The sequence below is a fragment of the Pristis pectinata genome, chromosome 5, assembly GCF_009764475.1.
Source record: "Pristis pectinata isolate sPriPec2 chromosome 5, sPriPec2.1.pri, whole genome shotgun sequence".
NCBI classification, from domain to species: Eukaryota; Metazoa; Chordata; class Chondrichthyes; order Rhinopristiformes; family Pristidae; genus Pristis; species Pristis pectinata.
The window spans coordinates 61,434,496-61,460,410 of record NC_067409.1 but is presented as its reverse complement, the minus strand read 5'-3'; the positions used below and the strand labels follow the sequence as shown (position 1 = coordinate 61,460,410).

Here is a 25,915-nt window from a genome sequence, read left to right as displayed (position 1 = left end):
GATTTCTAATGCCTTCTCCAGCACAAATGGATTTAAACACTTTACAGTTCTCAAGATATTGACTTACTGATCTCTGCTGAGCTTTTTTAAAGAGCAGGTCATTGGAAGCCTAGTAATTTCATTCAGAAAAGAAAAACAACAGGAAGGATGATCACTTTTGACCATTCTCACATACCTGTCTCATATCCTTTATACGCACTCTCTCCAAGAACACTTTATTCTTTTTGTGAGTACATATCTACCTACCTCCTTAATCCTTTTGAAATATAAACAGCACTTTGGCCTCCACAGCCTTCTGTGGTGAGAGATCCACAGGTTCTCCTTCCTCTAAATAAAGAAGCTTCTCCTCACCTGAGTTGAGAATGTCCTACTCTGTATCCTCAGCCTGTGACCCTTGTTCCTGGACCCTCTAGCTAAGGGAACGACCCTCCTTGTAACATAATTAACATTAAAAAGAATCTCCCATTGGGCTGCTTACTCCTACCCTGTTGACCACGAACCTTGGCAAAATGTAGCTTATCCCCATAAGTTTAATTAGTCCTACTCTATTCTTTCCTCCCAGACCTATAAATCACATGCATAATAATATTAAAATATTATCTTATATTCAATCACCACTCCCTCCAATTCAACTATCTGTTGCCCTCTGGCCTCGCTTGAGTTAAGGCTTCCATTTACTTATTAGTTCCCTTTTTTCTGCTCTAAATTTGACAGAAAATTCACCAAAATCCTTCTCCAAATGGGCTATGTATCCTCTTCTGAAGTTATGACAAATAGTTTTGCAGCATTTTTGGGTGCCAAAGTCTTTCCTCTTGCAACGCAAACCTCAGCAACCACATTCTGCCTCATGATCCTACCACAATGTTTTATCACGCGGAGCATATTCTTGACCCACTTATTTTAAATCAAAATCAGTTTGACGTAAAGTATATCTGAAGTTTGGCTCAGAAACAACATTCCAATTTTCAGCCTTCTTATAAGATAGAGTCAATCTAATATCAAGTAATTGATTTAACAGGAACTATTTTTGTGCTTATATCCTACATGACAAATGTAAAAAATGATTATGATACATTTCTGGGGAAAATAGTAAGGAAACAATGAAAGGATGAAGACACAAGGGACTGCAGATGCTGGAATCTGGAGGAACGAAAGATTTGCTGGAGGAACTCAGCAGGTGGAGCAGCATTTGTTGGGGGAAAGGAATTCTCGACAATTTGGGTTTTCCCCCACAGATGCTGCTTGACCAGAGTTCCTCCAGCAGACTGTTTGACTGAAAGAATAAAGTTCTAAACTACTCAAAGTCTGAATAATTCATTGCCATCAATGGAATCCATGGACTGAAGAAAAAAAGCTCTATGTGCAGCTGGTACATATGAACACTAACCCGCCCACTGTTCTCCTCCTCTGATTCTCACACCGTCTGAGTGATTCCTGTAAAGCCACTGAGTCAAAAATCTTGAACACTCTACGTTTATGGCTAACACGAGGGGACATAATTTTAAGGTGATGAGAGGAAGATATAAGGGGGATGTCAGGGGTAAGTTCTTTACACCAGAGTGGTGGGTGCGTGGAGCGCACTGCCAGCAAAGGTTGTCGGGGCAGATACATTAAGGACATTTACGAGACTCTTAGATAGACATATGAATGATAGAGAAATGGGGGGGGGACAATGTGGGAGGGAAGGGTTAGATAGATCTTAGAACAGGATAAAATGCCTGCACAACATTGTGGGCCGAAAGGCCTGTACTGTGCTGTAATGTTCTATGTTCCATGTACTTAACACCTCTTGGGGAGCACAACCACTTAATTGGGCCATGGGATAAAACGCTGCACCAAACTTTCCTCCACTTTATGCCTTGGGCTCTGCAATGAAAATTAAAATGGAGCAGTGAAGTCTACTCTAGTCCCCCTGCCCTGACCACAATTATACTTCTCTTCCCCCACTGTATTAACATTAGCCTTCCCTTCCATTGATAAAAGAGCAGGTCAGATGCTCTGAGCTGAGTAACTCACCTCCTGACTTTCCAAAACCTCTCCGTGACCTACAACACACAATTACACATTGTGACGGAATACTCCCCAATTTGCCAGGATGGGTACCGCTGCAAGACTTATGTACACAGAAATTGGAGTTCACCAATTTTTGGCGCATTAAGAAGGTGCTACCAGTAGCCCTAACACGCATCCAGTCTCCCATGAAGAACTGAGAAATTGCTGCAAAACTGTGAAAAAAATTGTCAGTGTGGTTTCCTTCCTGAGCTATGTGGCACCATTTTACCTGCACAATTCCCAACAGGAGCTCCCTGCAGCAATTGTGGCTGCTTTATGTGTCAGACTGACCAATGGGAGGCAAGACAGCTCCAAATTTTGCCCTTAGCAACCACAGCATAAAAGGTGAAACAGAACATGTGGTGCATTGGGAACACGGCACTTCAAGTGTGCTGGGCACCCCCACGCCTTGCTGTGGCCCAATTCATCCTTTGCTGCAAACTGCCCCTCAAAAATGCCACAGTGAGGTATCAGTTCATCAGGGGCCAATTGATTGCACCACCCTGAATCACATAGCACTAAACTTTAACAGTGACACTTGTCGAAAAAATGGAGCATCTGGCAGAGACTGTGAGCAAAACATTAATGTTTTGTGTCTCTTTACCAACTTATTACAGGACTTGCTCCTTGTTTTGCTGTGAATTATAAATTCAGCTTGCACCCTTAACAGTTAATTTCAGCTGATAAACATGGGAATGGTCAGTGTGCGTGAAATAACTTCATTAGGTGTGCCCCTGATGCTGGGCAAATGTCAGACACATTGAGGGGAATCACATCCAGAAGTGCCGGAATCGATTCCCCTGTGCTCACTGATCAAACTGGAAATGATCACCAGCAAGATCTAACAGACATAAACTTACTTTTATGCACAAACTGGGAATAAAAAAGCGTATATAAATAGGTCTAATTTCTAGGCAATAAAGCTTAACATCATAAGGACAAAGCAGTAGACTGGACAGGCAGTCAGCGCACCCTGTTAAGCTTCCACTCCTCCACTCCAGCACACCATGGCTGCACTGTGTACCATCCAACTATCTGCAAGTTTCCTTGGAGAAATTGCCAAACTTTCTTTGACAGAACTGAGGGCAGGCATGGTAATATAGCGGTTAGCGTAACGCTATTACAGTACCAGTGACCCAGGGTCAATTCCAGCCGCCGTCTGTAAGGAGCTTGTACATTCTCCCCGTGACTGCATGGGTTTCCTCTGGGTGCTTTGGTTTCCTCCCACATTTCCAGGTGCTGCAGTTTCCTCCCACATTCCAAAGACGTACAGGTTAGGAAGTTGTGGGCATGCTATGTTGGTGCCGGAAACGTGGCGACACTTGCGGGCTGCCCCCAGAACATTATATGCAAAAGATGCATTTCACTATGTGTTTTGATGTATATATGATTAATAAAGAAATCTTATCTTATCTCTTCCACCACCTTGATGGTTGAGGAAATAGTATAATTTCCTCACATCATCCTGACTTTGAAAATACATCACAGTTCCTTCACATTATCAGGTTAAATCTGGGAATGGCTTACCCTACAGCAATGTGGGAATGCATTTAACAGTGGGCTGCAAGAAGATGGCTCACCATCAAGTTCAGTGGTTCTGAAGGGGAGCCAAGAACAGGCAATAAACATCAGCCTTGCCAGCAATGTCGCATCATGAGAATAAATAAACAGTTACTCAGTGAAAAGTAAAACTCCTGAAATTTTCCTAAGCGTACCAGAGGAATAAAATCATAAAACCAGCTGAAACGAGGGAAATGTTTATCCTGCAGCTAGGATAAGGCATTGAAAGAAGGAAATTAAGCAGGGACTGGCAATTAGTTAAACCTTTGAGAGCACAGCACCAATGACGAAGTTCAGTGCATTCTCTTGATATTGTTGATGGCCAGGGTGATATGAAACTGTCACACTTAACAGGATGGTACATGCTCAGGAAAATGAATGAATTAATTTACTAAGAAGTGTATGTTCCAAACAAAACTGAATTTTGATGGTGGCTGTGTGCCTGTCACTTTTAATAACTTTCTGCTGTGAGACTTTTGTTATTAACAAGAGAATAATCCTGATTTTTTTATAAGGTTGTAACATTTTATCACATGACTCGGATGAAAACTTAAGTTGTTCCTGTACAAAACTGAACCGCTCAAATAATATCAATAAAGCACTTTTGCACTCCTAACGTGCAGCTTGTGATATCTTTGCCCAAAAGGTGCAGATATTTATCATGTGTAGAGCTTTTTACAGTTGGCTACCCTTTACTTCCTGCTAGTAGAGTAATGAAAACATGCATAAAATGTCTCTTACATTGGACTAAACCAAAGCCCCATTGCTTGTTGCCAGAGAACTATCAAAGCTGCTTTTATTCATTGGTTCCCCATAAAAACTACTTTGTTTTCAAACTACCATATTTGTTCCTGCTAAAATAAAATGTCTTTTTTTAGCAAAGCACCAGCTAATTTAAACTTTCTCCACCGAGTGGTAACCTTGGCCCAGCAAACCAGTTACCCTTTAACTGTCCTAACCTAATCAAGTTAAATGTGTACCACCTGACTATCTGCTGCAAACACTGCTGTCTCTTCAGCCAGATTTACAACTTTATCTTATTTCTCTGGAATCAGGATAGGAACTTTTCTGGAGTTTTGCTTTTCAGAAAGTGAATGTTCCTTTTGTTTATTCTTGTGATGTGATATCACTGGCAAGGCTCCAGAGAAATGAACATAAATTCAGACTGACATTCCACTGCAGCACTGAGGGACTGATTCCCTGTTGGAGGTTCATCTTCCAAATGAGATGTTAAACCAAGGCCCAAGCTGATCGGTCAGATAGACGTAAATGAACCCATGGGGCCAGGCCAAAGGAGGGCAATGATTTTTCTCTGATGCCCAGGGCGATACTTAGTCCTCGACCAACATTAGAAACATAAAAATATATCTGGTTATTATTGGTCCAGATCTTGCTGAACTGGTTATCCCACTGAAATTGCTGCTTTTAATGCCCCCATACCCATACTTACTTGGTCCGCATGTGGAGAGCAAAATCTCACCAGCCTGAAGCATCCCAAATTCCTTAAGATGGCCTGAGCAGTGCCAGGGTCTCAGGCAGTGCACCAAGGAAGCGCTGACATGACCTGCCCCCAAATGCTCTTGGAAACTTTGACAACCAGTAAAGACCTTGCTTCGGCTTCAAAACCTTTCAAAGCTGTTTCTGACATTAAGAAACTATTAAACATTAAGAAACTATTACATTTTAAATAAATTAACAAAATTATCAAATTAGTAAAGCAATAAGGTATTAAAGTTAACTAAATGCACCACATACACTAAAAATAATTAAAACTTTAAAGTGAAATATTTTAATAAGTGACTTAGCTTTTCTTTTACTTACTATATCATAGCCATAGTTCCCATTGAAATCAAAGGTAGGGACATTACAGCGAGACTGAGTCTGTCAGTAAGCCCAGGGCTTCTGCATTTGGTAGCACAAAAACTACATACTTTTTTGGAAATTCGGCATTAGCCACCAAATTCGTGTTGTTGTTGTTGATAGGACTTGACTATAATAACTGTCCTGTTCTCTGTATCACTAAAGTGACTGGACTTCAAAAGTAGTTCAGTAGTTGCAATGGACTTTGGAATGTCATGTGACATTCCAAATGCATTTTATATACATTATATAAATGTATTATCTCCTTATAAAGGTTGGATCAATTATTTAGATGCTTCCTGTGTTTCTGTAACAGAACTTCTGTGTAATATTTCAATAGTGTTTTGGGTAGGGGAATTATAAGTGCAGCCTTTAAATTGCAAGAGATAACTGAAGATTGCATCGACTGGTTGAGCCAGCAACAGCAGCAGTTAAGTAATGTGCAAGGCCAAGCTAATTACCTTGTCATTCTAACTGATTAATCGCATAATGTTTGGTGGCACATATGAAGAAAGTTTTCTACTGGATGTAAAGGCAGAGTAACTAAAAAATGGAGTAGAACATGGACTGAAAAGTAAAGCAAAACATTTTAATAGGCAAACTTAGTTGAAATAACACGTCGGGGGCAAGAGAGAATATGCGCTGGTTTAGTGTGACAGGACACCTCAGAAGAAGTGTTGCATGAGCTGTGTTTGGAGAGACAGCAATAAAATAATGTGCCATCTCTGTCACCTCCAAGACTGTAGACTGCCACTGGCAAAATTTAAATGAACTGGTGAGATCAGATACATTAATGTACAAACTGACACCATGGCTTCCAACACACTGTTCACCGACAAAAATGATACATTGACTAGACTCCCAAGAGAATAAAAAAAGAGCTATGGAAAATAAATTGTATTCAGTTGTGTCCATTTTACAGATGTTAAACAGGATAAAGGCCAATTTCCAAGAATAAGTCCTATTTGCCAAAGGCATCTGAAAAAAGTCTTATGTGATACTGGGTTGAATCATTCCTCAGCTAACTCTGGCAGTGGTCTAAAGCAGGCAATGCACTACGTATTTAATGCATGTTAAGACACACAGAGCATAGCAGAGATTATGTTTGCTGCATCTGGCATTAAAAACAGTCCATCCAGCCTAAGTTGCTGCCACCAAAAGTTGCATTTTGCAACATTTTTTTCCTGTAAAGCTGTAGGACAGTAATGTTTGCCATTATTCCACAGCACTTGCAAGTGGGACCTACCTTAGGCTTGTCCAGGCAAGTCTAATATTCAACAATGTAATATGACTGAGTGGGCCACAGAACTGCAGGAAGCATGGGATACTTGTCTAATAAATGCACATTAGGCCTGATTCTGAGCAGGTCTTGGGTCTCCTGGTGGAGAAGCCATGGAAAGGTGCACACCGATGATTGTGTGTCCAACTGTGGGCTGCAGCAGTTTCTAGACCTCGGTGTGAAGAGGAACAAAGAAACAACTGTAGAAAACTTGAGGTTACTTGCTCAATGAACTCACAAAGATAATTCTAACATTGCTGCTATCCTTTTAAAACACTGTTTCTCTAAGTCATTCTGTGCAATACCCAAGGGGGTCTGTTACTTTTACTGACAACTGTATACAAAGATATGATCTTTACTCAACAGTGATGACAAAATAGGGTCAGGTGATCAGAAAGATAAGCAACAGAACAATGACAAACAACATTTTGCATCAGCACACAGACCCTTCTTCCACCGTAAAGGCATTGGAAAATCAACTCACAGAATGTGATTGGGAAGTCAAAGAATACTTAGGTCTTTATCACCAGAAAGTTGGGTACAAAATAAAGATATCTTACTGCATTACTTAGGTCCATGGTGAGAACACATCTATTTTGGTTTTATTACCTAACAGGAATGCAGCAAATATTCACTAGACTGGTTCCAATGATGGTGGGGAGAGATTGAGTAGACAAGGGCTGTATTCTCTAAAGTTTAGAGGAATGAGAGGTGATTTGGGGAACAAAGAAATGGCGGACGCACTGAATAAGTATTTTGCGTCAGTCTTCACTGTGGAAGACACCAGCAACATGTCAGAAATTCGAGAGAGTCAGGGGGCAGAAGTGAGTGTCGTCACTATTACTAAGGAGAAGGTGGTTGGAAAGCTGAAAGTACCTGGACTGGATGAACTACACACCAGGGTTCTGAAAGAGGTAGATGAAGAGATTATGGAGGCATTAGTAGTGATCTTTCAAGAATCACTAGAGTGAGGAATGGTTCCAGAGGACTGGAAAATTACAAATGTCACTCCACTCTTTAAGAAGGGAGGGAGGCAAAAGACAGGATTTATAGACTGCTTAGCTTGACTTCAGGGGTTGGTAAGATTTTAGTGTCCATTAATAAGGGTGAGGTGTCAAGGTACTTGGAAGCACATGATAAAGTAGGCCAAAGTCAGCATGGTTTCCTTAAGGGGAGATCTTGCCTGACAATTCTGTTGGAATTCTTTGAGGAAGTAACAGACAGGATAGACAAAGGAGAGTCAGTGGATGTTGCTTACTTGGATTTTCAGAAGGCCTTTGACAAAGTGGTGCACATGAGGCTGCTAAATAAGATAGCAGCCCATGGTATTACAGGAAAGGTACCAGCATGGATAGAAGATTGGCTGATTGACAGAAGGCAAAGAGCGGGAATAAAGGGAGCCTTTCCTGGTTGGCTGCCGGTGACCAGTGGTGTTCCGCGGGGGTCAGTGTTGGGTCCACTACTTTTCACATTATACATTAATGATCTGAATGACAGAATTGATAACTTTGTGGCCAAGTTTGCAGATGATACAAAGATAGGTGGAGGGGCAGTTAGTGTTGAGGAAGCAGGGAGTCCACAGAAGGACTTGGACAGGTTGGGAGAATGGGCAAAGAAGTGGCAGATGGAATACAGCGTAGGGAAGTGTATGGTCATGCACTTTGGTAGAAGGAATAAAGGCACAGACTATTTTCTAAATTGGGAGAGAATTCAGAAATCGGAGGTGCAAAGGGACTTGGGAGTCTTAGTGCAGGATTCCCTAAAGGTGAACTTGCAGGTTGAGTCAGTAGTAAGGAAGGCAAATGCAATGTTAGCATTCGTTTCAATAGAACAAGAATATAAAAGCAAGGATGTAATGCTGAAGCTTTATAAGGCATTGGTCAGGCCACATTTGGAGTATTGTGAGCAGTTTTATGTGAATGATCCTGGGAATGAAAGGGTTAACGCATGAGGAGGATTTGATGGCTCTGGGCTTGTACTCACTGGAGTTTAGAAGGATGAGGGGGGATCTCATTGAAACCTACCGAATATCGAAAGGCCTGGATAGAGTGGATGTGGAGAGAATGTTTCCAGTAGTGGGAGAATCTAGGACCAGAGGGCACAGCCTCAGAATAGAAGGACACCCCTTTAGAACAGAGATAGGGAGGAATTTCTTTAGCCAGAGGGTGGTGAATCTGTGGAATTCATTGCCACAGACGGCAGTGGAGGCCAAGTCATTGGTATATTTAAAGCAGAAGTTGATAGGTTCGCGATTTATAAGGGCATCAAAGTTCATGGGGAAAAGGCAGGAGAATGGGATTGAGAGGGAGCAATAAATCAGCCATGATCGAATGGCGGAGCAACGTCAATGGGCTGAATAGCCTAATTCTGCTCCAATGTCTTATGGTCTAATTTCATTAAACCTTACAAAATTCTTAAAGAGCTTGACAGGCCAGATGCAGAGATAATAATGCCCCTGGCAGGGGAGTCTAGAACCTGGGGACATAATCTCAGAATAAGGAGTAGGCCATTTAGGACTGTGATGATTAGAAATTTGTTCATGCAAAGGGTAGTGAATCTTTAAAATTCTTTACCCCAGAGGGTTGTGGAAGTTCAGACATTGAGTTCCTTCAAAACAGAGATCTATAGATTTCTGGATATTAAGGGAAGCAAGGGGTATCAGGATAGGCAGGAAATTGGCATTGTGGTAGAAGATCCATCATGATCTTGATGCAATGCCAAATGGCCTACTCCTGTTCCTATTTCTTATGTCTTTACAAACTAATTTACCCTTCCTATTGCAGAAGGTGGATTTCAAATATTTCCTCCAATATGTTTCTCTTCTGCATTAACTAACAAAAATAGCCTTCATAATTTGTGTTTTAGAATTTATTTTTAGGGGTGTTACACAGTTGTGATTTCTACACTATGGGAACAATGGTGTTGCTACCTCACACCTCCAGGGATCTGTGTTCAGCACAAAAACTACATGCTTATTGGAAATTCGGCATTAGCCACTAAATTCATGTTGTTGTTGTTGATAGGACTTGACTATAATAACTGTCCTGTTCTCTATATCACTAAAGTGACCGGACTTCAAAAGTAGTTCAGTGGTTGTAATGCACTTTGGAATGAACTTTGAACTTTGGGCACCATCTGTGTGGAGTTTGCATGATCTCCCTGTGACTGTGTGTGTTTCCACTGGTTCTTCTAGTTTCCTACCACATCCCAAAGATGTGCTGACAAGTGAATTGGCTACTGTAAATTATGACTTAATGTAGGTAAGTAGCAAAATAATCAAAAGGGTATTGATAGTATGTTAGAGAGGGTAAGTTGCAACACCACAGAGAAATAAGAGAGGATATGTGACTGATGGGATTGCTCTGTTGGGAGCTGGCATAGACCCAATGGCTCAATGAACTCCTGTGTCATTATAAGTAAGTTAAACTATTCTGAATTCACTCCTTTGAGGAGGTGCAACTGATGCTATTTTCTCCCATCCAGATGCCAGTAAAGTGGAAAGTCAGCAGAGCTTACCCCACAGGATCAAGTGTTCATCTGAGCTGAGTATTAAATACGCTGGTGTACCAGGGAATAAACAAATGGATTATTCCTGCTAAAATGAAGGAACTTAGTCTATTCATTTAGGAACTTGGATGTTTTAACTTAAAGAGAAACGTATTTAGATGCAGTTTCCATGCTTCTCGCTACAGGCGGGTCAGAGCTGGATGAAAAGCCAACTCCCTTTGATCTGATGATTTTATGAGCAGGTACTTAGCCTGGTTATATATTGTGAGTAATAGTACGTCGGATAAACCAATCAGATAACATGAAGGTGAGCTTGGCCATTAAGACTACAAATATAGTATGCATTATTGTACTGGAGTTTCAAAGACCAATTCATTGGTATCTTCCAGCCACCCTAGTTCCAGACCTGACAATTATTAACATTTAGTTTAAGCATTTGTATCTACAGCTTTGTTTACTTCCTACACTAAAAGTAATTTCACTGAAAGCAGCGACCAAATCAGATAGCTTTGAGGATTCATAACTCTCGCACCATTACACTGCAACTCTCAAGATGGCATTGGAGAGAGGCGACGTTTTGCTGGCAGAGCACACCAGCATCTTTAATTGCTTAGAAGGTCAAGGAGGTTTGGCATGTCACCGAACACTTCTACAGATGTACTGTTGAAAGTATCCTGACTGGTTGGATCATAGTCTGGTGTGGCAATTCAAGCACAGGAATGTAAGATGCTGCAGGGAACAGTGGACTCAGCCCAATATATCATGGGCACATCCCTTCCCATCATCGGTAGTATCTATATGAGGTGCTGCCTCAAGAAGGCAACATCTATCATCAAAGATCCCCACCATCCGGGCCATGCCATCTTCTTGCAGCTACCATCGAGCAGGAGGTACAGAAGCCTGAAGTCCCACACCACCAGGTTCAAGAATAGCTACTTCCCTTCAGCCATTCAGTTCTTGAACCAACTTGCACAACCCTAATCACTACCTCAGTTTAGCAACACTGTGACCACTTTGCATTACAATGGACATTTTTTTGTTGTAATTATGTTCTTTCTTGCACAATTTTGTATAATATATGCTTAATTTATGTTTTTCTTGTGAATGTTGCATCTCTGATGTGATGTGCCTGTGATGCTGCTGCAAGTAAGTTTTTCATTGCACCTGTGCATACATATACTTGCGCATATGACAATAAATTCGACTTTGACTTTGATTTCTGAGATGGTACAGCACAGACACCTCCTCTGATGATGATGAAAACCTGACAGTGAACTCTTATGTCAAACACTCCAGTTTTATCCATATATATATGTTAATAGGTAGGGAGGTTGTGGTTAGCATTTGAAACACTTCTGATGTCCTCTGCCACTTTGACAGTTCCCCATTCCCTGGTCCCAATTAGCTCATCTTTACCATGGATGTACAATCCCTCTGCACCTCTGTCCCATATGAGGATGGTCTAAGGGTCTTCCACTTCTTGCTTGAACATAGACCCAACCAGCTCCCCTCTACCAACACACTCATTAGCTTGGCTGGTCTTGCCCTCATATTGAGCCACTTCTCTTTCAACTCCACTCACTTTCTCCAGTTTAAAGGTGTAGCTATGGTAATTCAGGTCGACTCAAGCTACATCTGTCTTTTTGTGGGAAATGTGGTACAGTCCTTGTTTCAATCATACTTGCCTAACACCCCCCACCTCCTCCCCCAATTCAGCTCTTTTCCCAGTCAATTGACAACTGCATTGGTGCTGCTTCCTACACGGATAAGAAAATGACATTACTTTTGCTGCCAACTTCCATCCTGCTCTCACCTTCACATGGTTCATTTCCAACTCTTCCCTTATCTTTCTGGATTTCTCTCTCTCAGAGACAAACATCCATTACAGGCTTACAAACTTGCACAGCTATCTCAACCATACTTTTTCCCACCCTGCCTCCTGTAAAGACTCCATTCCGTTCACTCAGTTCTTCCAATTCCATGGTATTTTCTCCAATGCCAAGACTTTCCACACAAATGTCCACATCTTAACTCTTTCCCATAGCTCTCTTTTCATCTACTGAACTGAGCAGAAGGTCACCTGATCCTCATCTGCCCCCACCAGCCACAACATTCAATGGATCATCCTTTGCAACATCCTTCACTCCACCACAGGACACATCTTCTCCTCCCCTACCGTTTCAAAATTTCAAAGAGAACATTCTCATTACGACTCCCTGGTCCACTATTTTGCCCCCACAAACCACTCCTATTCTTAAGGCACTTTCCCATGCAACTGCAGGAGATGCAACACCTGTCCTTTCACCTCTTGCTTTTCCACTCCCCAGCCACCCAAATATTCCTTCTGGATAAATCAGCAATTCATTTGCACTTCTTCTAATCTACTGTACTGTACTATTCAATGATCACAACTCTACATCGGAGAAACCAAACACAGAGTGGGTGATAAGTTTATGGAATGCCTACATTCAGACTGCAGCAGTGACCTGAGCTTCCAACTGTCTGCAACTTTAATTCTCCATCCCACTCCCAGTCTGACCTGTCGGTCTGGACATACAATATTGCAAAAATTAGCGGGAGCTAGAGGATCGGGAAGTTTTTAAAAACCAACAGACAGTAACTAAAAAGCAATAAGGTGAGAAAAGATGAAATATAAATGTAAGCTAGCCAATAATATAAAAGAGGATACCAAAAATTTTTTCAGATATATAAAGAGTAAAAGGGAGGCAAGAATGGACATCAGACCAATGGAAAATGACACAGGAGAAGTAGTAATGGGGTACAAAGAAATGGCAGATGAACTGAACAAGTATCTTGCTTCAGTCTTCACTGTGGAAGACACTATCAACATGTCAGAAATTCGAGAGAGTCAGAGGGCAGAACTGAGTGTAGTCGCTATTACTAAAGAGAAGGTGTTTGGGAAGCTGAAAGGTCCAAAGGTAGGTAAGTACCTGGACTGGATGGACTACACCCCAGGGTTCTGGAAGAGGTAGCTGAAGAGATTGTGGAGGCATTAGTAGTGATCTTTCAAGAATCACTAGAGTGAGGAATGATTCCAGAGGACTGGAAAATCACAAATGTCACTCCACTCTTTAAGAAGGGAGGGAGGCAAAAGACAGGATTTATAGACTGCTTAGCTTGACTTCAGGGGTTGGTAAGATTTTAGTGTCCATTAATAAGGATGAGGTTTCAAGATACTTGGAAGCACATGATAAAATAGGCCAAAGTCGGCATGGTTTCCTTAAAGGGAGATCTTGCCTGACAAATCTGTTGGAATTTTTTGAGGAAGTAACAGACAGGATAGACAAAGGAGAGTCTGTGGATGTTTACTTGGATTTTCAGAAGGCCTTTGACAAGGTGCCACATATGAGGCTGCTAAACAAAATAGGAGCCCAAGGTATTACAGGAAAGGTATTAGCATGGATAGAAGATTGGCTGACCAGCAGAAGGCAAAGAGTGGGAATAAAGGGGGCCTTTTCTGGTTGGCTGCTGGTGACTAGTGGTGTTCTACAGGGGTCAGTGTTTGGTCCACTGCTTTTCACATTATACGTTAATGATCTGGATGACAGAATTGATGGCTTTGTGGCCAAGTTTGAGGCTGATACAAAGATAGGTGAAGGGGCAGTTAGTGTTGAGGAAGCAGGGAGTCTGCAAAAGGACTTGGTCAGGTTGGGAGCATGGGCAAAGAAGTGGCAGATGGAATACAGCGTAGGGAAGTGTATGTCATATACTTTGGTAGAATGAAGAAAGGAATAGACTATTTTCTAAATTGGGAGAGAATTAAGAAATCGGAGGTGCAAAGGGACTTGGGAGTCTTAGTGCAGGATTCCCTAAAGGTGAACTTGCAGGTTGAGTTGGTAGTAAGGAAGGCAAATGCAATGTTAGCATTCATTTCAAGAGGATTAGAATATAAAAGCAAGTATGTAATGCTTTATAAGGCATTGGTCAGACCACATTTGGAGTATTGTGAGCAGTTTTGGGATGTGCTGGCATTGGAGAGGGTCCAGAGGAGTTTTATGAGAATGATCCCAGGAATGAAAGGGTTAACGTATGAGGAGGGTTTGATGGCTCTGGGCCTGTACTCACTGGAGATTAGAAGGATAAGGGGGGATCTCATTGAAACCTACTGAATACTGAAAGGCCTGGATAGAGTGGACGTGGAGAGGATGTTTCCAGTAGTGGGAGAGTCTAGGACCAGGGGGCACAGCCTCAGAATAGAAGGACACCCCTTTAGAACAGAGATAAGGAGGAATTTCTTTAGCCAGAGAGACACATTGCCACAGACGGCAGTGGAGGCCAAGTCATTGGGTATATTTAAAGCAGAGGTTGATAGGTTCTTGATTTCTAAGGGGATCAAAGTTCTTGGGGAGAAGGCAGGAGAATGGGGTTGAGAGGGAAAAATCAATCAGCCATGATTGAATGACAGAGCAGACTTGATGGGCTGAATGGCCTAAGTCTGTTCAGGTGTCTTATAGTCTTATTGTCTAGGGTCTCCTGTACTGTTACAATAAGGCCTCATGAAAACAAGCTCCTCTTCTTCCCTCTGAGCACCTTACAGACTTCCAGACTCAATATTGAATTCTTCAAAAATTTTTAACTCATTTTTTCTGTTCATATCAGAACTGGCCACTTCTGCAGTAAGGAATTAATTCTTCTGTGATATTGGATCAGTTTTTCCCTCTCTGTTAGCTCATCCTGACCTGCTAAGCACATCCTGCAACCCTGCATTTTGCAAAATTTTTGCTTCATTGTTTGTATTCTCACTCTTTAACTACCCCCATTAACCCATTGACCAGATGACCTCTACAACTTATCTCCATGGCAATCCTGGCCTCACCTTTGTCCTATCCACCCATCACCCCCTTCTCTGCAACTTAAAACTAACTTGTTCTTTTTTCCCCTGTTCTGATGAAGGGTCTTCAACCTGAAATGTTAACTCTGTTTTTCTCTCTCCACAGATGTTGCCTGATCTGGTGAGTATTTCCAGTAATTCCTGTTCTTATATCAAGAATTTGCATTTTTTTTATTATGAATATCTTCTACTTCTTGTATGGTTCAGGTCTCACCCACAATCAAATGCAATTGGAGCTTAAATTGGTATTTTTATTAGACAGTAGAGTTGACGGGAATGACTTTACAGAACTTGTTATGTTTTACAAACAGGTCTGTCTGGTTGTTCCACATTTAGAAAATTGACTCTATTACGATAAATGAAATAAAAGTAGATTGTTGAGTATCCAAGTGAACAGACTGAACTAAGAATATAATTCAGAGGAAACTAGTTTCATTCAACACTGTAAGTATTGATATGCAGATTTAGGCCACAGTCAGAGTCTTTTTCCCAGGGTCAGATAGTAGAGGGCATAGCTTTAAGGTGAGAGTGGGCACATTTGAAGGAGATTTACAAGGCAAGATTTTCTACATAGAGAGCAGTAGATGCCCGGAACATGCTGCTGGGGAGGTGGTAGACGCAGATATGATAGTAATGTTTAAGAGACATTTAGACAGGCACATGAACAGACAGGGAGTGGAGGGATAAAGACCATGTGTAGGCAGATGGAGTTAGCTTAATTTGGCATTGTGCTCAGCTCAGACATGGTGGGCCAAAGGGCCTGCTCCTGTGCTGTACTGTTCTATGTTCTATGTACAGATAGCACTGGGTTATGGATTGTGATTAATTTATTACTTCAGTCTAAAAACACATTAGCCCTCTAAAGCTTTGAAAACCAAGAGTGTCAGCTAACCCTGGGCTTTGGAGAGCAACAATGCATTTGTTGATTGATTGTTGTATTTTTTTAGTTGAGATTTCCCTCCTTCATCTGAAAGATATTTAAGAAAACTTAAATTTAATCAAACTTTTCATATCTCAGCAGAATCAAACTTGGTCTAACTTAAGTAGAACTCAACTGGAGTCAAAGCATTTTTTCATCAAAATCTAATTTCCAGGAGAAAGGTTTGGTGGGTGCTGTGAGTTCCAAGTTCTTGACGTGCATTCTCAGTGAGCAGAACTCCAATGTGAAAGGGAAACTTAATAAAAACTACACTTTGCATATCTAGTGTGCTACTATCTGCTGATTAAAAGCTTATCTGTTGACAAGCCAACGGCTCCAATATAACTGTTTATTTTGCATCAAACGTACAACTTTGATAAGGGGATGTACAACTGATTGCATAATGCTTTATGCACCTAGTTTAATTTTAAGTGAGCAATTTTACAGTATGGTCAAAACACAGCACATGATCAATTATATTGTATCCTCACACACAGCACCTGCAACAGTACCTCCAAATATAGCTTTAAAAATGGATATATGACAGTAATTAAGTGAGTATTATTTCCATGTTGATATTTAACTGAAGATTTAAAAATTATTCAAATTTTCTCCTTGTGACTTATGGCATTATTTAAATTATTTAATGTCAAAAGTAATTGCTTTTAAGTAGTCTTTACCTAGTCTAAGTGATTCAGCACACGTACGCTCAAGCCACTATATGGGTCTAGCCCACATGAACCAAATCTGAAATCAGAGGTCCCACATTTTCCTAGGCACCTTCACCAAGCACTGGTGCATACCTTGGCTAGTCTGGGTGATTTTGGCATCATATGATTCTGCTGTCTTGTGTAATAGCACAAACATTATGATGCACTGAAGGATTCAACAATTTTTCACAGATCACAATGATCTTAGATCATTCTAGCACTGGAACAAGGTACTTGTTCCAGTGGTAGAATGCAAATCCCACAAAGAAGTTGTGCTAAATTGACATTAGTTATCTGAAGAGTGAATTATCCATAACCATAAATTTGAGACATCTTTGTATTGGAATGCAAGCAGTGGCACTCTAGCTAGATACAAGTGAGTAAGTATTACTACTCTGATGAGATGGACAAGTTTAGATACCTTCCTATTTGTGGCATGATGTATTTACATCCAGTAAAAAAAAAGTATAAAAACTTTTATTCATCTCAATGGAAATGCAGTGCAAGCCAGGAACATTACCAAAGTTCCTATGTTGCTGTTGACTTTTGTAAGATTTCTGCTTATAGTTTATCTTTTAAACTTTTACTGAAAATTAGTAAGTTAAAAAATAAATGATGGATGGAAAATTTTAAGTGGTTAATTGTCTCAGGATTGTTATCTAGTCTCCTGAGATTTATTCTTATGATACATAGCTCCATTTGAATGCCTCTGGTGTATTACACCCATCTGCAAATGTTTTTCCCAGTACAGCTGTGGCATGATTTACTTCCACTTGTCCCAAGACTAAATCTATGATGGCCCCAGGTTTGTCTTTTGCAATCAATGTGGTCTACTCTAAGTAGTTACATACCTGCTGAGTTGGTTCTGTCCATGACAATTGTCAATTTGATCTTTTCATGAGGGATTAAATACAAAGTCAACTTTCCTGTTATGGCAAGTTTCCATTTTTCTCTTGACTTCCTTTTTGTGTCTCAAGATCTTGTGTGGGGACAAAATCAACAGTTCAGCATTTGTGTTTCATGCACACTCAACTCAGTGGTGGTGTGAAAGCAACCAAAGGATGCAACTGTCAGTTCTTTGCATTCAATTTGCAGCTACTGTGGGAATGATCCATCAACACATGGAAGGTGCTGAGTATGTAACAGCTACATTGATTGCTACACCACTGAAACACCAGGCTCAAGGGCAGCTTCTATTCTGCTGTTATAAAAATATTGAACAGTCCTCTAGTATGATGACATGAACACTTCACCTCACAATCTACCTTATTATGGCCTTGCACCTTATTGTCTACCTCCACTGAACTTTCTCTGTAACTGTAACACTTCATTCTGCATTCTATTACTGGAACAGGAAATAGGAGCAGGAATCAGCCACTTGGCCCCTCGAATCTGCTCTGGTCTTCATGGCTGATATGATCTTGGCCTAAACAGCACCTTTCTGCCTAACGCCCATAACCCTTGACTCTCGAACAAACTTGCTGAAGGGTCCAGGGCTCTGCTGGAAAACTACGCCTTTATGAAGGATGAAGACAGCCTTGAGCTCAAGTTAAAGGAGTAGACCTTAGCTACACTGCCGTTGGGCAGTCTTCCTACCACTGAAGACAACTAGGGAATCCAACAGGCTTTCCAATTGATTTAAGGGGGGTTGGGGTGGGTGAGGGAAGAGCAAACATTCTGCAGCTTCTCTAAGGTGTCCAACTTCCACACCACATTATGCATCTGTGCATCAGAGAACTGGGGTGCCCGCTCTCGTAGCTGCTCCACTACTTCCAGTGATAGATTAGCTGATTCAGGTCCACAACATGAATCAGCTCTTCCCATCTCGGACCACTTCTTTAAGAGTTCCCGCCATGGCAGAGGATAATTCAAGTAAGCTGGCATTTCTGACACAATCCTTGCAATCACCTGTGAATACTGTGCCTAACCACACTACAAGCCCAGGATTTGTGCAGTTGTGTACATGACATCTTGCATTCATGCATATTAAGAGACTGCTTCACTGTAGCACCATGAACAATCAGATGTCATCTTCTGCACAATATTATTGTAGCTTGATAGAATTTCTATCCCAGAATCTCAACAGTCAATGACAAAATTGTGAACAATTATTACCTCATAATATTATCAGGGGGGAGGTTTTTCACACAGAGGGTGGTGAATATCCAGAACAAATGCCAAAGGAAATGGTGGAGGCAGATACAATCACAATGTTTAAATAGGGTTTGGGCAGATACTTGGCTGGGAAAGGCACAGAAGGATTTGAGCCTAATGCAGGCAAATTAGATCAGCGTGGATAGGCATCACAGTCGGCATGGACGAGGTGGACAAGGAACATGGATGGGAAAGCTTTAGAGGGATATGGGACTAGCTTAGATGGGAACTTTGGTCAGCATGGACCAGCTGGGCCGAAGGACCTGTTTCCATCCTGTACGACTCTAACAGGATGTGTTTCTGTGATGTGTGTTTCTATGATTCTATAATCTGCTAATATAAAGGTGTTTCCTACATATCATGGTAAGTATAAAGCTGCCCCTCAGTTATTGGAGTAATTCAGATCAAAGAATAAAGTCTGAAATAGATCAAGAGACCAGTAATGCAACTGATCTCCTACTTACCTAAATGCAAAATAACGTGACATCAGAGCCAGTGTGTTTCCTCATTACCTCCTGCTGACAGATACACTGCTGTTATGTTCACTGCAATCTCTAATTCCTTCCAGGATTTTCATTTGTGTTTGAATTCAAAAAATTGTAATAGAGAAATAGAGAAATTGCCATAGACAAATTCTCGTAATTAAGAATGACAAGGAAGTAGAGCACACTAGAGCAGAAATGTATAAAATTTAACTTTAGTTCCATACAGCATATTAATTTGTGAAAATTTACATCCATCCCATTCAATTTTGTACCTAGAAATTCAACCCCAGTTGACAGCACTAAATGCTCTACATAGCAGCAACCAAAAATTTTAGTTCTTTCTCCCCATGTTAAAAGAAACTGAACTTCGGAGACACTTTGTCACTCCAAAGTTTTCCAGCTGGGGATGTGTTTCTAGACATATAGTTTTGTGGATGATCCTGAGCATAAGGCGGCAAATGGTATTAAATATCAAGGTACACTAAGGGGAGCTATACAGTGTTTTACTGTTACGAAGAATCAGTCACCAGGGTCTCTTTGTCTGTTCTTCTGCTTAGCTGTAGACTGAATGAAGTGAATGATGAAGGCAGAAATTAAGTTATAACACATGATTTCCTCTTAACTTACCGCTCCCAAATCTACGATGAAACAGTCTCCTTTATTAAAATTGGCCCAGTCGAGATGAACTTCTGTTGCTCTTACAACCCTCCTGCCTTTAACGTGCAGCAATCTCTTTGCAGAGAGATCATTAGTAATGACGTGCGTAAACCCAGAAGCCACACCACCAGCCTAAGACAACAAAGGAAACAAACAAATGTAAGTTGTTTTGTGTGTCATGAGATTTTCTAACATAAAAATAAATTAAAACATTAAGTCGCAAAGAAATCATTCAACAAAGGCTTCATCCAAATGTGGATTTGACATTTTGCTATGAAATTCAACATTCTTCTATCTAGTTGAAGCTCAGGTACAGGAATTGATTATATTCAAGAGCAGAGCAATGGTTTTACAGAATCCAGGTAATCAAGAGAAATAGGAATCAGGCATGAGAATAGCTTCGAGGTGGATGATCGGCCATGATATTGAATGGTAGGGCAGGCCTGAAGGCCATGCAGCCAATCCCTGATAGTACACCTTCCTCTGTTATATATTACTGTAACATTAACACCAGCAGAATCCTTCCTGCACAACCAGAGTCTCACTCCTGCCACATGCTGCCTTTGAGATGGCTGAGGTGTGGATAAGACGGTCACCACCTCTTCACGAACTGTCAGTTTGCAAAGAAGAACCGGACAAAGATGTAATGGTCCTTATCGAGGTTCACCCCAAACAGCTGTGTAACAGACAACTCTGTGATCTATGCTCTGTTCCCAGGGATGCATACTGAGACAAAGATCAACTGCTGCTGGAAGATCATCAGCTTGGTGAAAGTATGCTCAGAACTTGTTGGTCTTCAGCGTAAGGAGATATCTGCAAGCACCTGGCACCTTCCAGGGTGTGCGAGTGCATGCTGAGGGATGCACTGAAGCTCAGTGCAGCCACCACAAAGGCTTTGTGGAGAAGGACCATAGCCTAGAGTCCTGACATCACCAGACACTGAGTGGCTGGAACCTGCATAACAGCCTCTCAAATACTTCATGGATGTACTCAGGAAGAAACATGGGTGGTGTTGACACATTGTACAGGAACGTATCAATTTGATGCTAGATATTTAATGTACCAATTGTATTTCCTGTGTATATTATCATGAATGAAGTATATCTTTGAAATAAAAAAAGTGGAATCCCCACATAATAATCATCGACCATCAGTATTAAGCAGATAGATGTTTGAAGAAGCTGGGGAAGAAAGGCCCCTCTAGGAACTTGTGCCAGGTGTAAGGAAGGGCAAAAAGCAAACTGTTGGAGGAGGTCAGCAGGTCAGGCAGCATCTGTGGAGGCAGATGGATGGTTGATGTTTTGGGTCGAGACCCTCCCAGTCTTGACATAGGGCCTCAACCTGAAACATCAACCAGCCCTCTATCTCCACAGATGCTGCCTGACCCGCTGAGTTCCTCCAGTAGCTTGTTCCTTTTGCTCCAGATTACAGCATCTGCAGTCTCATGCGTCTCTAAGGAAAGGCAAGTTTCTTTGTCCTGATTTGATTTGTTGGTGGGGGGGTTGGGGGGGGGAAGCATTGGTGGTGGTGGTTAAAGGGCAGTGGGGGAAAAGCAGAAGTGCTGGTCATGGGTGTTGTGAGCAACAAGCCTTTAATAAAAATTGAACGCAACCTTCATGAGGAGCCTGCCGGCAGATACAAAATGCCTTAATAACTGATCAATCCATCAACTGATGATGGCTTTCACAAAGACTAAAAGGATAAATCGAGTTGAATAGGGAGACCGTCACACTTTGATCTGGAATGCTTGGATTCAGATAGACTGGAACACACAGAAGACCTGTGTAAGCAGTGGAAGGACTTCATCCCTTCACAAACTACCCTCTTGCTCACCACTTGATCCATTTCTTGTTCCATCAGTGGATCCCAAATAACTACCATAAGTTGAACTAGTAATGTTGGGACCTACTAGTACAAATGTAAAGCAATCAAGTCTTTATATATATATATATATATATATATATATATATATATATATCCCTCAATAAATCTAAATCATTTTTATGTGAAACCACTGTAAGCTGACTCTTGAGAGAACTGCTGCTTTATCTCACAAATGGACTACTGATCAAAAGGTTCTTGAATTAAGCTTCTTGAATTTTGATGGATTCATCAAGGAATGCAGAGGGCATTTTATCACAAGTGTGACTAATGATTTAATAACAAGAGGCTTTGGGGAGGGCTTTGGTAAGCAACTCACCTCATAATATCAAACCTCTGGCCTCCCCCTGTGGCCATGATATTTACATTCAGTTCATTTTCTGGTAAATGGTGATACTTAATACTGATGGAGATACCATTGATTTATCACAGGGAGGTGGTTGTACTTTCTTTTGTTCAAGTTCGGCATTGCCTGAAACTTGTGTCCAAATGTTACTTCCTACGTTTTAGTTCAAAAATTGCTGACTTGTTAACAGAGGGAAGCAAAATAAGATTTCTTTATTAGTCACATGTACATCGAAACACACAGTGAAATGCTTCTTTTGTGTAGAGTGTTCTGGGGGCAGCCCACAAGTGTTGCTATACTTCTGGCGCCACACTTCTGGTGCCAACATAGCATGCCCACAACTTCCTAACCTGTATGTCTTTGGAATGTGGGAGGAAACCGGAGCACCCGGAGGAAACCCACACAGACATGGGAGAACGTACAAATAATGAAGCAATTGAAGACAGTTGAACATGGAATGTTTCCCCAAGGAACTCCTACAATATTATCCAGGGGTTGAATTGATAAGCCTCCATTGATCACATGCATATCCCAGTCTTCATCTCAAGAGGACAATACTGAATGAAAAATGTTTAATTTTAAGCGTTTCATCTCGGGAAGAACTACAGAGTTTGAAGATGGTATATGGCAGATTTACAAAAACAATACCAGGTTACATTTTGAGAACATGTTACATACATGTATTCACTTAAGCCTAGAAGATTAAGGAGTAACCTGATCAATGTGTTTAAATTTATAAAATAATTCAATAGAGTAAAACAAATCATTCCCTTCACAGGGAATCTGAAGCAAGGAAGGATAATTTTACCATTAAACCTTGCCCATTTCTGGGTGAAATTAGAAAGTATTTATTCACTTAAAATGTCTGCTCCAAAAGTCTATAGATGCTGAAACAATTAAAATTTTAAGAATACAATCAACAAATTATTTTTAGGTGAGGTGACAAAGAGATATGAAACAGTGATGTGCAAGTGTGGTTAATGCAGAGATCAGAGGTTATCTCCCAAAATAGCAGAAGAGGCGCTGAGGCTAACTGGCCTTATCCTTTCTGATGATTTTATCTCCACTATTTACAGATGGGCCACTCTCATGCCTCTTGTCTATTCAATGCAAATAGATCTTCATCATATGTACGTGCATTTACCAAAAGCACTATAGAATAAAACCGCGTGTCATTCTTTGCTTCAAAACATTTAAGAGGTCATGATATGTATTCTTTTCATGATATGGCTGTTTCAGTGTGCACTGAAATTATTAGAAAAAGAAACAGATGAAAACTAAAGATAATGTTTTTTTAAGACAATTACAAGAATTTTTTTACCAAACCCTTGATAAAATAAGCCTGTACTTATACTCTAATTTAAAACAAAATGTCGCAACTTTTACGTCTGCATTTCCTGGTCACACAATTACTTAATGACTGGGGTAAGCATTAAAATATAAATTTAGTTAACCATTGTACAGCTTATTTCCTGTCACTTGTTAGTACTAAACATATTTATCACAGGGAAAGCAGTGTGATATCTCAATTGCAATGGAAAGCTTCACACAGTGTGGCTATCACTTCATTTTTCTTGAGATTATACATTTATTTCTTTTAAATAGATTAGGAAGCAATGACTTCAACAAGTTTTAAAATGCACCACTGTAAAGACCTGTTTAAGTCTCTGGATGACTCTGTGTGTGTGTGTGTGTGTGTGTGGGTGTGTGGGTGTGTGTGGGGGGGGGGGGGGGGGGGTGAGGAGGAACAGATGTTACACCTCCTTTGGTTGCAGGGGAAAGAGCCAGAGGATGAGAGAGATGGAGGGATGAGTGAGGAGGGATGAACAGACCAGAGACTTACAAAGCAAGCGGTCCCTGCGTAAAGCAGAAAGCAGTGTGGGGGTGTGGGGGGATATCTGACTGATGGTGGGATCGCACTGGAAAAGGTAGAAATGATGGCATGTGTTGTATGCAGAGGTCGGTGGAGTGAAAGGTGAGGACCAAGGGAACTCCATTGCTGTTCTGCCTGGAGAGAGGTGGTGGTAGTGGTGGTGGGGGGAGGGGTGGGTAGTTCTTCAGAGCAATGTGTGGGAAATGGAGGAAATGAGTGTGATGAAACCATCAACTATGGCAAAGGAGAAGCCACGTTTCAGGAAAAAGGACATTTCAGGAGAGAGCCACAAGAGACTGCAGATGCCTGAATCTGAAGCAGCAAACAATCTGCTGGAGGATCTCAAAGTGAGCTGAGCATAATCTGTGGAGGAAAGGAAATGTCGACATTGAGTTGAAACCCTGCATCGGGACACTTCAGAAGCTCTGGAACAGGCCTCATCTTGAGAACAAATGCGGCAGAGATGGAGAAATTGAGAAAAAGCAATAGCATCTTTACAGGAGGCAGAGTGGGAGGAGGTATAGTCAAGGCAGCTGCGTGAGTCGGTGGGTTTATGGAAGATGTCAGTGACAAGTCTGTCTCCTGAGATGGAGACCAAGATATACAGAAAAGGGAAGTGTCAGAGATGATCCAGGTAAATCTGAGGGCAGAGTGGAAGTTGGTGGTAAAGGTGATAAAATCGATTGGTTCTGCACAAGTGCAGGAGATAGGATCTGCAAACATTTTTGTGCTGTAATGGTAGGGTAATTATTGGAGGAGATTGTTTGGGAAAGTATTTACTTGCATTTGAAGAAGCATTGACTGATTAGGGATAGTCAGCATGGCTTTGTGTGGGGGAGGCCCGACACAAATTTGATTGAGTTTTTTTGAGGATGTGATGAAGAATACTGATGCTAGTAGGGTAGTGGATATTATCTACATGAACTTTAATAAAGCATTTGATAAGTTCCTCATAGTAAGCTGGTCCAGAAGATTCAGGCGCATGGGATCCACTGTGAGTTGGTAAATTGGATCCAAAATTGTCTTGGCCAAAGAAGACTGAAGTTAGTAGTAGAGGGGTGTTTTTTCCCTAACTGGAGGTTTGTGACCAGTGGTGTTCCACAAGGATCAGTGCTGGGACATCTGTTGTTTGTAACATATATCAATGATTTGGGCAAAAATGTAAGTGGTCTGATTAGTAAGTTTGCAGATGACATGAAAATTGGTGGAATTGTGCATACAGGGGAAGTTTGTCAAAGGATACAGATCAGCTGGAAATTTGGGTGGAGAAATGGCATATGGAGTCTAATCTGGGAACAGGTCATTCATCCCATTATGTCTGTGCCGACCATGATGCCAGTCTAAACTAATTCCACCTGCCTGCACAAGATTCATATCCCTCTATTCCTTGCCTGTACACATGTCTGTCTAAATGCCTCTTAAATGTTATTATTGTATCAGCTTTTACTACCTTCCCTTGCAACAAGTTCCAGACACCAACCACTCTCTGTGTAAAAAACTTGCCTGGTGAATCTCCTTTAAACTTTACTCCTCATGCCTTTGCCCTCTAGTATTTGACTTTCCACCCTGGAAGAAAGACTCCGACTGTCTACCCTATCTATGTCTCTCAGAATTTTATGTACCTACATCAGGTCACCTCCTCAGCATCCGACATTCCAGAGGAAACAATCCAAGTTTTTCCAACCTCTCCTTATAGCTAATACTCTCCAGTCCAGGCAACATCCTGGTGAACCTCTTCTGCACCCTCTCCAAAGACGCCACATCCTTCCTGTAGTGTGGC

The 25,915-nt window shown here is 41.2% G+C and overlaps 1 protein-coding gene across 1 annotated transcript in view; it reads right to left on the bottom strand.

Annotated features, from left to right (window-relative positions):
* Positions 1–25,915, bottom strand: part of scin (scinderin) — a 124,020-nt gene that overhangs the window by 93,378 nt on the left and 4,727 nt on the right. Inside the window, exon 3 of the mRNA XM_052015922.1 lies at positions 20,006–20,167. Within this exon, the coding sequence (XP_051871882.1) occupies positions 20,006–20,167 (162 nt within the window). The remainder of the gene's footprint in view (positions 1–20,005; positions 20,168–25,915) is intronic.